The following is a 13,645-nucleotide window of genomic DNA, read 5'->3' on the forward strand; positions in this document are numbered from 1 at the left end:
TCTTCACCGATTTCGTGAAAGCTTTCAATAGTGTGAACTATGTATTTTTTCTTCGTGTTATCGATGGCTTTCTGCGGAGGGTCGCAACCTCCCTACTTGCATTCATAGGCAGAGCATCCAAATCAATGAACAATTTGTATATCCGGGAAACGTGGTTTCTGCCGACAATGACACCGAAGTGGATATTTCCCGATGTATCCGATGGATCCGCTTTTGCTGCCTTGTCTAAAATCTGGAAATGCAGTTATCTCAACACCAAGTGTGGCATGAGGATAGGTCACGTAGTAAGGGAGGACGACAATTGTGGGCTACGCCATGCAGTTGAATCCACTCTCCCAAGATGACCGACGAGTGGGTCACCCCAAAGGCACGCAGAGCAGTAGAGAAGGAGTGCCGAGATCTCGGGAAATCATGGGGGAGCTGAAACACATTTCAGATAACCGCGAACAATGGCGCATAAAAATGGTTAACGTACTATACCCCACCATGTCAGCCATATATGTATATAAAGTACCCTCCAAAAACGCTGAGATTATTACAATTTCGTTGCCTACCTCAAACTACCGCGGGTACCGGAGATTGCCCATCATGCAGTCTATTCAGAACTTCATTAGTACCCTAATGTATCATAATACGTCCTCGGTTTGAAAAGTGTGTCGATTCTTTTAGTAGTTTTCCTTTTATTTTTTTTTTCGATAAAATGCAACTTTAAATCACTTTCAAGGGAATAGGACCATTTCGGTGCATCGTTCCATGGATTCCCTGAGTAATATTCAACCATAAAATTGCAATTAAATTGACCTGGTAACTTGACGTCTATCAAATTATGAATTTCAAGGATTTGCTACAAGTTTCCATTCAACTTTCTGTAAAATTTGTTTCAATTTTTTTTTAAGTTTGAACTGATTTTTCCAGTTAAATGCATTCATCTGAACTTTTATGAAAACCTAGAAAGCAGTTACACCGTTTTATCGATAGCTTGCAGATTCCGTCGTTCTTTCATTAATGTTCAATTAGGGTATCACCTTTTTCTCGGTCTGAATCCTCCCTTCATTCCGCTCAGCGTAAGGAAGCATTTAATGGTATCCAATTATACAGCAATTTTCGTGTCAATTCACATCAAGTGTCTCAGACGGTAGCACCGTAAGGACGACTAATTGATGAAATCCTCGCAATTCTAAAAGCTTTATGTGCTTGAAAATTTCATCAGGAAATTCGAAACCTCAGTTCTAGGACAACGTTCGGGTCGTTATTAAGTTGCATCTCTCCAGCGTGTTTAAATCGAATCGCGAGCCTTTGCAATGCAGTTGATTGTGTACATGCACATATGTATGTATGTGCAAGTTGTTCATTTCACTGGTTGAGCATTTCCACAACGTCCTTGCAACATATGTTCGTCCGCAATGTACATATATATACGATGGCATCCCCAGAAAACTGAGATGGACTCCTGGAGGACGGGTTTTAATTACCTCATCAAGGCTTTTTTTGCTTTCTGGAATGTTGCACTCGAGCGAATACCACCCCCAAATTTCTCCAGAGCATGAGTATATGATCCAAATACACTTCTTTGATGTTTGTCGTGTTCATATGTTGCAGATAATTGCATGTTTAACTAGATCTCCAAAACAAAATGGTAATTTTCATCATGGATCATCATAGCAACTATGAAATTGACAAAATTTTCCTGGTTTTAAAATATAATTTATTCTGGGATTGTCAGATATCTGTGAAAGAAGCGAAAGAGATTTGCTCTTCATATTCACATAGCCATTTAAGGTAAAAGAGGGGATTGTTGTCTTCGAAACGCTGTAAACCTAGAGGGTACCACAATGCCCGGTCAGAAATTGCGTCAAGTGGTAATAGACATCTTCATGTACGCACATAATCCTTAGAATCCTGCTACATACTAATTTTCCGCGTTCTCTTCTCAGTCGCTGCTTATCGGCATTATCTCCACCGACAAAGTAGGTACCTAGTCGTATAATTTTCATATCTCCTCAACCGTCAATAGGTATTGCCCCCAACCGCGAATGCCACTTCTTTTGACACGCGGAACGCGGCCAACAATACTGCCGCCATACCTAACTCGCCCCAGTCGACTAATTCTCTGCCTCTATCTGCCACGCACTATTCCAGTGCGTCTATAAAAGATTGTATCAACCCGGCAACGTTCGCTAGCCAACTGAAAAATCGTCCTCCATCCGATTCTGACGATTGTCCGACTGTCGCTGCATTGGCACCACCACACGCTTCCTCCTGTGCATCATCGACGCCCGCCACCGCTGAACCGCAGGGCTTTCCGACGTCATGTCGCCGGAGTCGGCCCCAATTGAACATCGCTTCGCAGCTGAAACAGCTGTTCGTGCCAAAGCTAGCGTACTCCACCACGTCCGACGAAATTCTGGCCTATCTCAGCAGCAAAGCCAACCCAACTTTGTCACCTCTTTCATGTGTGAAGCTGACTCTCCTGACCGAGTGATAACTTCAAGTGGCATATCCCCACGACTTCGATGCTATCGTCCAATCTTCCTTTTGGCCACAGGCGTTCTTCATCAAGCGTTATCAGAGGATTAAGCTTCATGAAAGTTGCCGCCCGCCTGCCTCGCCAAACTCAAATAATTCCGACAACTATATCCTTTATCAAAGTGCAAGATGTCTAAAGACCAAGCTGTCGGATATCAAACTATCTGCCTTAGGATTCCAACATCATGTCATCTGCATTTCTGAAACCTGACTGGATGATAGGATTTTAGGTTCCGAGCTCCTCGAAGGTTACTCTGTCTGTCTTTCGTTGTGACGGAGACTGCGCTGCGCTTGGCAAGGCAACTGGCGGAGGTGCCCTAACGGCTGTTAAGTCCCCAGTCCGTGCCGAAATATTATTTTCCTCCTTCTCTACCTACGATTCTGTCACCATACGAGTCATTTCGCCAAACGTATGCCCTTTATCATACCGTGTGTATATTTTCCCTGCTTAAGCCCGCCTTCTCTGTACGAGGATTTCTTCGATAGATCATTAGAGGTCCTAATCGTTTTATTTCCCTCACTTGCTTTGATCCTCAGTGGCGACTTTAATCTTCCCATGCTCTCCTGTCCCATTACTCTTGGCCTTCGCTCCCTAATAACTCCACCCACCCTTCCCTTCCTCTATCCACTTTCATATATATCTGTGGCGCCCTCCAGTTTAACCTTTCTCTCCTCCTCTCTAACCTTCCTGTGCGTTCTCAATCCTTTCATGCCCCGTCTTACGTTGTCCCTGACGCCCATCATCCTGCTCTCGAGTTTGATGCTCAAATATCCCGACTCCACTCTCCTGTCGCTGGCAAACCTTCAAAGATCAACTTTCATAAGGCGAACTTCGAAGGTCTGAACTCCGCCCTGGCGGCAATCAACTGGGTCCTCCTCTCTCCATTTACGTGTGACCAAGCACTCAACTTATACCATTTTATCTAATCTTCTTCCTTGTTACGTTCCCTCCTCTCCTAAGTGCTTACGCACTTACCACGTCTGGTTCACCACTGAAGTCCACAAAAAACTAAGTTAAAAACAGACTGCGAAGAAGAAGTTCCTGTCTTCTAGAACCTATGCTGACTTAGTTTTTTTTTTCAAATCTCTACGTTCCTTAGTTAATCCTTAATACGTAAGTCCGGAAACGAATATTTGACCAGTCTTGGAGACTTACTAAAACGCGGAAACCTCAAACCTTTCTGCTCCCACATTCGCAACTCCCGCTGTCCTGCCCAGTTTTCATTTTCCCGGCTTGTGGAAAGAGGCTCTCATCATCCCCATACACAAAAGTGGCGCTTGCCGAGAATTACCGTCCCACTTCCCTCCTCTCCTCCTGTTCCAAAATTCTGGAAAGATATGTCAGCGACTGGTTATCCGCCCACTTTGGCCACCATATAGTGAAAGAGCAACACGGCTTCGTTAAGCATAGGTCGACTGCCTCCAACCTGCTTGACTTTGTCGCCAAATGTCTTAATTTACTGCAAGAAGTACATACCATTTACACTAATTTCCCTAAAGCCTTCGACACTGTAAATCACAAGATACCTCGCAGATGAAATTGCATTTTCATAGTTCTTAGTGTGGATATTATCCAATACGTAAGACACCTCCCCAATTTTATTCAAGCCAGAGCCTCCTTGAGGGCTTTGTTACTAACGCTCCTCCCAACCACCAAAGTTCTCCGACCTGGGGACATGGGGTACTGCCTCTGTTAAGTACCCATAAGTTTCTGTTGATTATAAAGTCAAAGAGAGAGTCACTTCTTTCGTTGACTTCGGAGTTATCCCAAAACGTATACATTGTATTTGCTTTGCAACCCCTCAGTAGGTTGACCTTCTTTGCTGCGATGGTTAGCATCAAATGTTGTAGTTCTTCAAGTGGGGATAAGCAATCGTAAGGCGTGTAACCTCGACTTACAGATGTAGCCAGTTTGATCGCGGTTAGGCTGCTGAATGCAGGTTCAGACATCAAAAAGCAGGCTGACGCTTTCCGGCGAAGATACATGGTCTATGTCTGGCTGTTAATGCCCCTTGTGCTGTAGAATGTATGGTAATATTTACTTTGGCGCCCTTTGATGTTTCGGCCTCCTCCATTTAATGCTGTATTAATGCAACGTCGATGTCTTCCTTTCGCAGTTTTGGAAACACCAACATTGGAAGAGCTTTTCCTAATTCATGTGGATTTTCGATAACCAGATACGAGCAACCCGTCTACTAAGGATCTCAACGTATGGGACAACCTTGAGCTTTACGGGGTCACTGATTTTAGCAATGCACCAACCTAGAAAATTCCTAGAGAATTGGTCCTCGCATGCTATCACTTGGAAGCGTTTCCGTCTAGGGGATGAGTGATAACCATCTCCGATAGTCAGTCATCCGTAAGTAAACGCAAAACTCGTTGCTAAAAGATTTCGAAGTGCGAACCTATTCGGCCGGCGTTGCTCCTTTACTGTTTTCTGAGGTTGCATCGACTAGAAGCCCTTGTACACTCTACTTCTTTCGCTTTGTTGTTCGGCCTTATCTTAAAATCGACTGCGCGGAAGTTTTCGCCATCTATTGGTCTCTCAGGCGTTTGTTGTGGTATTCCTTTACAATCGTCTGGTATCCCACTCGTCGACAGTACCAACCTTTTTATTCTTCGGAATTTTGCCCAGAATATGTATGACTTTCTATACTGACTCCTGAACAGGATTCCAGTGGACCTCCGTCCCTTCGCTTCGGGCTGCTAGCATCCTTGTCGGGCTTTGTTTCTTGGGAGACCCCCGATGTCAACTTTGTCGGGGTAGGATTACTATGGCTGGTACTCGCTAGATCCAGTTCGACAATAGTGGGTTGCTCGCGAAGATGGTGTTGGTTTCAGCGCAACGGTGCTACAGCTGGTACCAACTGTACTGTCCTCACCAGCTATTATCTCCTGGTTGGATGCTAGCAGCTCTTCCTCGGATTATGCGCCTGAATCAACATCTTTCTTCATCGTCGTCCATTTTTTATTTTTGTTAATTGAGTCCATTTCGTGGCCTCACGAACTATCCAGCAAAAGTCCCCACCCTGACTAGCCCTAGCCACCAAAGTAAGTGACTTATTTAAAACTGAAGGTGTCCAAGATATCCAGGGCCTTCATACTAGAGATCAGGCTCCCAACTGGATACGCTACTTCCCGCGTATGATGTCCTACCTTCGCTTGAGGCGCTATTAGTACTTTTCTCAGCGTCTCGGTTCATTTCCTGTCAGATCCGCTTGGCTGGTCATGTGTTAAACCAGCATACACGTGGATTCTCGCCAGTTGGACACCTTTTATAATTTTGGGCTTCCCTAGAGTGGTAAAGGCAATGATATAGCTTCAGGCTAGATGTCTAGTTGAGTCATTACCTGGTGATACTTGATTATGTCCCAAGTAGGGTGTTACACTTGAAAGGTGCCAAATTTAGGAAATTTAGTTGACTCAAGGATAGGGAGGGCCGATGTCAGGTTCCTTAATCGGTGTGCTGCGAGACACTAGTTAGAAGGTAAATTATCTTAAATCTGGAGTCGAAATTACTACAAACTAATAGCAACAATAGCTGGTGTGAGGGCGCTTCCCGAAGAGATAAACTGAAGCAATCATTAGTATCTTTCTAACTTTTAAACAAAACAGAAGGTAGGTTTTCTGGAACTCCCCTTTCACTTAAACACAGTCGGAAATTAGAAAGAATCGGGTAAAAGACTTAAAAATTAATGACAAAGTCACCGAATTACAACTCCCTTGTGAACAGGCTGTTTACAATTTCATGAGTTTCCAACTGGAAACGTATCCTTTCGCTGAATACGAGCTCATGTTCTTTTTAGGTCCTCCTCCAACCGACACCATTAACGAAGCTGTCACTCTTCCACATCAATGTTTACTATCTCTCGGTCATTTCAGTGAAACTTTCCATGCATACATGGCGACATCAAAAGCACATATCGACCGCAACCTAAAATGTTGCAGTTTTTCCTCCTTTTCCCTTTTCACGTTGTAAAACTTTCTTTATTTTCGTTTCAGCAACCGTGGCAACAACCCTCGAGCAGCTGGGACCGACCATCCTTTCTGACTTGGATGGAAACCCGCCTTTGTATGTAACGAAAAAACGGGACCAAAGCGGTGAACATATTTACATCAATGACGCTCTCATCCTGAAATCGCGTTCAAATATTCAAACGGTCAACCAGAACGGCAAAAAACAGGTGAGTGAATTGTTAAAGTTCTTTCGTTTATTTTACTCGTGGCGGAAGGAACTGGAGATTGTGACTGGAAGACAGAGAGTCGTTTTATTGACAAAGATATTCCGGAATAGTGCCTGGTTGAGAAAAAGTTAGAATACGTTTTGCAAGGTTCCACATCCGAAGAACACATTTGGAGGAAGGATAAAAAAAGACATTTGGAAAAAGATGCTGTAAAACAAAACGAGATATCCAAATAATCTGAAAGTTTTTATTAACTTTTACCAGAGGAAGCTGCTTAGGAATATAAACCTTTAATACATATTAGACAGGATACGAAACTCGTTTATTGCCGCAAGTAAACTCAGCAATTTCACAAACTGAAGTTTAGGAACAAATTCCTAGAATATCAGATTGAATATCTCGTTCGAAAAGTTTAACTAATCTTTCCGCTACCATTGACTAACCTAACACCATCATTCTCTTCTTTTCACAGGTCATGCATGTAATAGACGGGATACTAGTGCCACTTACCCTCAATCCTTCATCGTCATTGGATATTTACAATCCAGACGCTTTCCAATTTCTTACACATTCTGACAGCTTGGAAATTGGACCACATCGGGTCAGGTGAGTTGATTCAAAATATGCAAATTTATGGGTATGCGATTCGTCAGTAGGTGGATGCATAGGTTCAGTCTTCTCTGTTTGAAGCAGGTCCTGTATTCTAGCAATTTGGGGATATCGGGTCGGTACATATGACAAAATCAATCTTAATTGTTTAAAAAGTTTTGAAATGTATCTTTGCATCTATTTCACGCTGACATCAATCCTTGCCAAACTTTCTGAATTTCATATATAACCATTCAAACAAGCACTTATTCGGCCCTAACACAGTCTCTCCTCCATCAACTTTTTTTTCTATTTTTATGCTATTTGAATTGTGGACTGTATTTTGGGAGTGACGAAGTCTAGGCAATAAATAGGGTCTTCAGATAAGCTTAGCTGAGAAACTCATCCCTGCTATGCAAATATCTGCTACAACCACATGACCTTGTTATGACTTCTATTTGATAATATCTGACTGCTCTCGGTTTTCGGTTCTTGATGCCTCTTCAGGCTCATTCCTAAATCAATTTTATCCTATCACATTTCAGAAATATGCACTCACTACAGTTCGGCTGATTCTCCCTCTCCCGTGTTTATACAGTCCTTTTGTTCTGCCCAGGTTGCATCTTTGTGTAGGATTTGCACTCACGAAAAACCATCCCCACTTCCTGTCCCTATCCCTATTCGAAATCATTATGAAATACTACTTTACGAGGGGCCTCTTTTTTACCGCTTGCCTCAATTTCCGAATGCGATCTAATTCAGAAACTTTTTGTCTTTTACTATAATCTGCTCATCCTACACAAACCTCGAACAACCAGAAAATGATGTAGATAGCTGCTGTAGCCACCATATCCTGTAAGGAATTGTGGTGGTATGGTGGTGATAACTTCGGCTCGAATCATTTTTCAATACAGTGTATAGACCCAGCGACCGTCTACATCTAAAATTTGCAATCACATCGGATGAATTTGTTCTCCTTTTCTCAGGCACGTTATTCCCTAGAAATTAGGGATCATTCCTGCCACTGCCTGATCAGATCTTTTCCTAAATGTTCCCCCCTCCCTTCGTTGTTTTTGGCGATTTTAGTCTTTTTTTGTTCACTTGGCCTAACATCTCTGAATCTCCACCCCTCCTTAATAACTACTTTTACCCTCCCCTTTTTTTTGTTCATTTTCATGAACACTTGTGTCGTCCTCTAGTTCAACCACACCAAAAATCATTTAAAGTTTTCTTAATCTTGTCCTCTCCAACCTGCCGACAAGTCACTTCTCTCAATCTCCGCATGCTCTTCATTAAGTCGCTCGGAAAACCCATGATCATCTAATAGAATTCGACGCCCAAATCGCTCATCGCAACTCTCATATTGTGCGCAAACACGGTAAGTTCAGAATTCGAAAAAAAAATCGAGCTCACTACTCGAGTATTCTATAAGCAGCCTGCTGATGTATCACAACCTTCCTACATTCCTCATCATTTTTGCCAGAGCCATGGTTGCTGTGTTAGACTCCAACTGGCCAAATTCACTCCATTTTTCACTGCCAAGATCATAACCGTGCAATATTTGGTGGCACTACCCTCCCAATGAATTTAATTTCCGGCCAAGCACAAATGTGACACTTATGTGGCTTTACGAAACCTATATTGCCGATTTGAAAGGGCTAACAGCAGAAAAAAATCCGCCCCAACATTTTCACCCCTGATTCGAAGAGACAAATAACTCTACTGAACGATAGCGTCTAGAGGCTTAACAGCCTTACGCAGCAGCTAACACTTCAATGATTCAGGAAATGTGTCCTCCGACATGCACGCTTCAAACTATTTATCGACCATTTCCGGCCTATACTGCATCGCGAGCTTAAGCTCTTTATTCACTATGCCATCTAACCCGGAAGCTCTGCTGTCGTCTATTTTACTCCGAATTTCCTGCAGATCTCGCTACGGTTACTACAAGTATTGCTGGCGTATACAAAAGTCCCCAGAAACCCATCTCTTTTTCTAGGGGAACAACCCTTGGATAATTTTTAGCAAGAGTAGGTCACGTGCTCTGTAAAGATGAATGGCGCTTGAGACGTTTCAATTCGATAACCCTAAAAGTTGTCTGGCGTCCTGACCTACACCATCGTTCCATCTCAGGCAGGGTCTGCCTCGCCTCGTCCTCTTTTCCTACCATAGATATTGCCCTTATAGCCTTTCCGGGCTGGATCATCCTCATCCATACGGATTAAGTGAATCGCCCACCGTAACTTATTGAGCCAGATTTTATCCACAACCGTCAGGGTCATGGTATCGCTCATAGATTTCGTCATTATCTAGGCTACGGAATCGTCCATCCTCATGTAAGGGGCCAAAAATTCGTCGGAGGATTCTTCTCTTGAACGCGGCCAAGTGTTCACAATTTTTTTTGCTAAGAACCCAAGTTTCCAAGGAATACATGAAAACTGGTAAAATCATTATCTTGTGCAGTAACAGCGTTGACCTTATGGCGAGACGTTTCAAGTGAAACAGTATTTGTAAGCTAAAATGGCTCACTTGGCAGCCAACTTTGCTTTTTGACGTTGACGTTGCCACGATGTACTCCGTCTTGCCTTCATTGTTATGCAGCCCGAGATCTCGTGCCGTCTCTTGGATCTGGATGAAGGTAGACTGTACATCTCGGGTCGTTCTTCCAAAGATGTCAATATCGTCAGCGTAGGCCAGTAGTTGGGTGAACTTCAAGAGGATGGTGCTTCTCGCATTTACATTTGCATCACGAATCACTTTCTCCAGGACTAGGTTAAAGCGGGCAGACGACAGAGCATCCCCTTTTCTTAGACCGTTGTTGATGTCAAATGGTCTCGAGAGTGATACTGCTGCTTATCTGGCCTTGCACATTGGTCAGGATCAGCCTAGTCAGTCTTATCAATTACGTCGGGATACTGAATTCTCCCATGGCCGTGTATAGTTTTACCCTGGGTATGCAGCCATAGGCGGCTTTAAGGTCGATGAAAAGATGGTGCAGATGGTGTCCATATTCCAACAGTTTTTCAATCGCTTGCCGCACATAGAAAATCTGATCTATTGCTGATTTGCCTGGAGTGAAGCCTCTTTAGTATGGGCCAATTATGTTCTGAGCGTATAGGACTATCCGGCCTAGCAAGATAGCGGAGAATATCTTATAGATGGTACTCAGCAACGTGGTACCTCTATAATTGCTGCACTGCGTGAATTTCCCTTTTTATGTATGAGGCGGATAATCTCTTTGCCAGTCGTCAGGCATTGATTCACTGTCCCACATCTTGAGCACAAGTTAATGAACCACTTGATGTAATTGGTCGCTTCCATATGCGCTCCTGGCGACTTATGATTTAAGCCAATGAATTCCACGGACTGTTTCTTCCATACTTGGTGGTGGCAGTATTTGTCCATCGTCTTCAGTTGGCGGGACCTCCAACTCGCCGATGTTCTGGTTGTTCAGTAGAAATCACATTTCCCTCTTTGTCTCGGCAGGATGAACATCGAGATGTGTAGGGCTTCATCCTGCTGACTTGTTGGTAAAACTTCCGCACCTGGTGCGGTTGCTAATGTACTTTTCGAGTTCACAGACCTGTTGGTTCTTCCAGGGTTCCTTCTTCCGTCTGTGAGATGGCTTCTCCGCTCGCCAGAGTTCTTCGTAGGGCTCATCCTGTATCATCGAGATTCTCTTTCGCATTGAAAAAACGGGTCCACTTGGAACCCTCAATATCGTTCAGGAGGAGCGGGCATGCATTCCGGAAAATAGTGACAAAATGTTTGTGTGGGTCTATCTCTAACGAGGACTCTCATAACATTCCGCTATGGTCGGGCTTACAACCCGTCATCCACCAAAACATCTAAACAACATTTGTAGAGACTACGCTCTTGGATCCTGGAACGTTAGATCACTAAATATATCTGGTGCTCTCAAAAACCTACTTCATTATCATCATCTCATTGAATTTCCAAGCAGCAGACTATGTTCTCATCACCAAGAGATGGTCATCCAACATCCTTCACATGAGATCATATTGCAAATTATGACTTCGTCCATTACATGGTAAAAAGCGTTTGCAGGTGCCAAATCTCGAAGACCCACGGAATAAAATTGAGGTTGGAAAATTAAAAACAGATTCAATAGCCGAAGTGTATGTTACAAGGCAAACCTGGAGGAGGGATTATGCCCTATTCTCCAGAATTTTATTAGAAAGCTTATAGATGGCACCTGGTATGACCTAAAACGCCCCATCAAAGCAACAGCGGGAAAGTATTTGGATATGAATCCCGTCATAGGAATGGTTCGACGATGAATGTCGGGAAGCGCTTGGCCGACGTAAAATAGCGACGCATACAGACAACATATAGAGCAAAACACAAGGACGAAAGAAGGCTCAACTGAAGAAGCAATTAATAACACGCTTGTCTGTGAGTGAGAGAGCAAAACTGAATCACTTGCTGACAGACGCTTAGAGACCGCACCCCCAATCAACTAATACAGTAAATGGAGCAATTGTGTGGAAACGGGAAGGCAAATGGCAGCCAATATGGCCATTCTGACAAAGTTGGTTAATGCTATGCGTTCGCAAAGGCGGCTAGAATACGTTCGACATCCGCCTCATGAAGTGAGCGGTCGGCTAATCGTGCGCTGCGGTCCGCTACCAACTCGGTCATGTGTTAGTACTATCGCGGATTTGTAGGGAAAGATATTAAATGGACCAGTCCATGCACGTTTACCTCGACGCAATTAAAAAACTGAGTTCGCTGGGGAACGCAAGGACATTTATCCATCGCCTAACAGATTACAATTTTCTGGTAAACACCGTCGTATAGGTCTGGGTCCAAAACACGTGAAATTAGCGGCGGCAAACTGTACGCCCATAATGACCTACGGCTACAGACAAGTAAACGTAAGTCCTGGGGTGCGTAGAACATTTTCGTAGCGAACATCGGTATCCCCAGATTAGGGTCTTTGTCACTTTGGACTGAGATGGTTGGTGGACATGCGGCATATGTCCCGGATAGACTCCACAACTTCTTTTAGGTTGTCAAGGAAAATTTCAACCTGGCAAAACAAAACTCTTCCGCCTATTTTTGAGAACATTGCTGATCCACTTATTCGGGTATTCTTCCGAAAATACCGAAAATATATTACTACCAGTCAGCCAATTAAGCGCGGTGTCCACTGGCTCCTCCATCTTTTCGAGTGTGTCCTTTACCATCCCAGGAGCTCGCTATTGCACAGAAGGAGGTGAACAAAGTACTTAAGCCGCCGCCGCCCATCTCCCCTCTAACTGGCTTGCAAGCTTAACATAATCCGAATGGCAACTTTGTGAAAATTATAGATGCCTGATTACTTAGATGATGCCACACTGATATTCCATTTCTATCATGTTGGCCTTTGTGCATTACTTCGCAAATTGGCATATTTTCCCAGCACTGGATCTCGCCAAGGCATATCACCATATCCCTGAAACTCCCGAAGATATTCCAAAGAGAACAATTTGCTCACCTTTCGAACTCTTGAAGTTCACACAAATGACTTTTGGCCTGGCAGAATGCTCCCAATCCTTCCAAAAAATCATCCACGAAACTTGGACTTACGTTTCGTCTATTTGGACGATATTTTGATCGCCTCCTCCACCGAATTGAAAAGTTAGCACATCTAGAGCGCAATTTTCAATCCTTTCTTGACCATGGCCTAGTTTTCAATGTTAAGAAATGCAAACTCCTTCAACCTCAGGTGAAATTTCAGACAAAACAAGCGATCGCGAGCCTTCCGTGACCCAAAACGATAAAAGACATCAGAAGGTTCTTAAGCATAGTAGACTGCTACCATCGTTTCCTATCCAAAGCCGTTCACCACCAGTCCCTCCTTAACGCTTTCCTGTCTGGGCCCAAAACCAATGAATCGCGGGAGGTTCTGGGATATCCAAAAGCTATGCAGGAATTTGAGGCCACCAAGCAGCAGCTGGTAAATGCTATACTTTGGGCATCCCCTCAACGAGATGCACTCCTAGCCATGTCCAACCAGGCGTTGTCCTTCACCAAAAGGTGAGCTAAAGCTGGCTACTGGTTAGGTATCTTCTCGAAGCAGTTAAATCCCGTTCAAAATAATTGCGGCACCCACGACGGTGGGCTATTAGCCGCGTATATGAGGATCAAATACTTTCGTTTTTATCTTGAAGACTCAATCTCTTAGTGTTACTTCTTGGGCCAAAAAGTGTGTCAGAAGTTCAAGGTGAGGTGCATTCCATAGGTCAATAAAGCGCTTCCACAATATTGCATCTCGATACTGCAGGTCCTTTGTTAGACTCTGACGGCAACAAGTATCGCCTCACGATCATTGATCGGTCTAC

At 43.8% G+C, this 13,645-nt stretch overlaps 1 protein-coding gene across 11 annotated transcripts in view; it reads left to right on the forward strand.

Moving 5' to 3' along the window:
• LOC119658317 (fasciclin-1) overlaps positions 1 to 13,645 on the forward strand; it is a 385,465-nt gene that overhangs the window by 236,472 nt on the left and 135,348 nt on the right. For 10 of the 11 annotated variants that reach the window (XM_038065651.1, XM_038065642.1, XM_038065646.1 and 7 more), the window contains exons 3-4: positions 6,529 to 6,710; positions 7,183 to 7,316. In XM_038065651.1, the coding sequence (XP_037921579.1) occupies positions 6,529 to 6,710; positions 7,183 to 7,316 (316 nt within the window). Of the gene's footprint in view, positions 1 to 6,528; positions 6,711 to 7,178; positions 7,317 to 13,645 lie in introns of those variants that run through there. The other variant, XM_038065653.1, reaches the window with a different exon arrangement.

Source organism: Hermetia illucens, chromosome 5 (assembly GCF_905115235.1).
Source record: "Hermetia illucens chromosome 5, iHerIll2.2.curated.20191125, whole genome shotgun sequence".
Classification (NCBI taxonomy): Eukaryota; Metazoa; Arthropoda; class Insecta; order Diptera; family Stratiomyidae; genus Hermetia; species Hermetia illucens.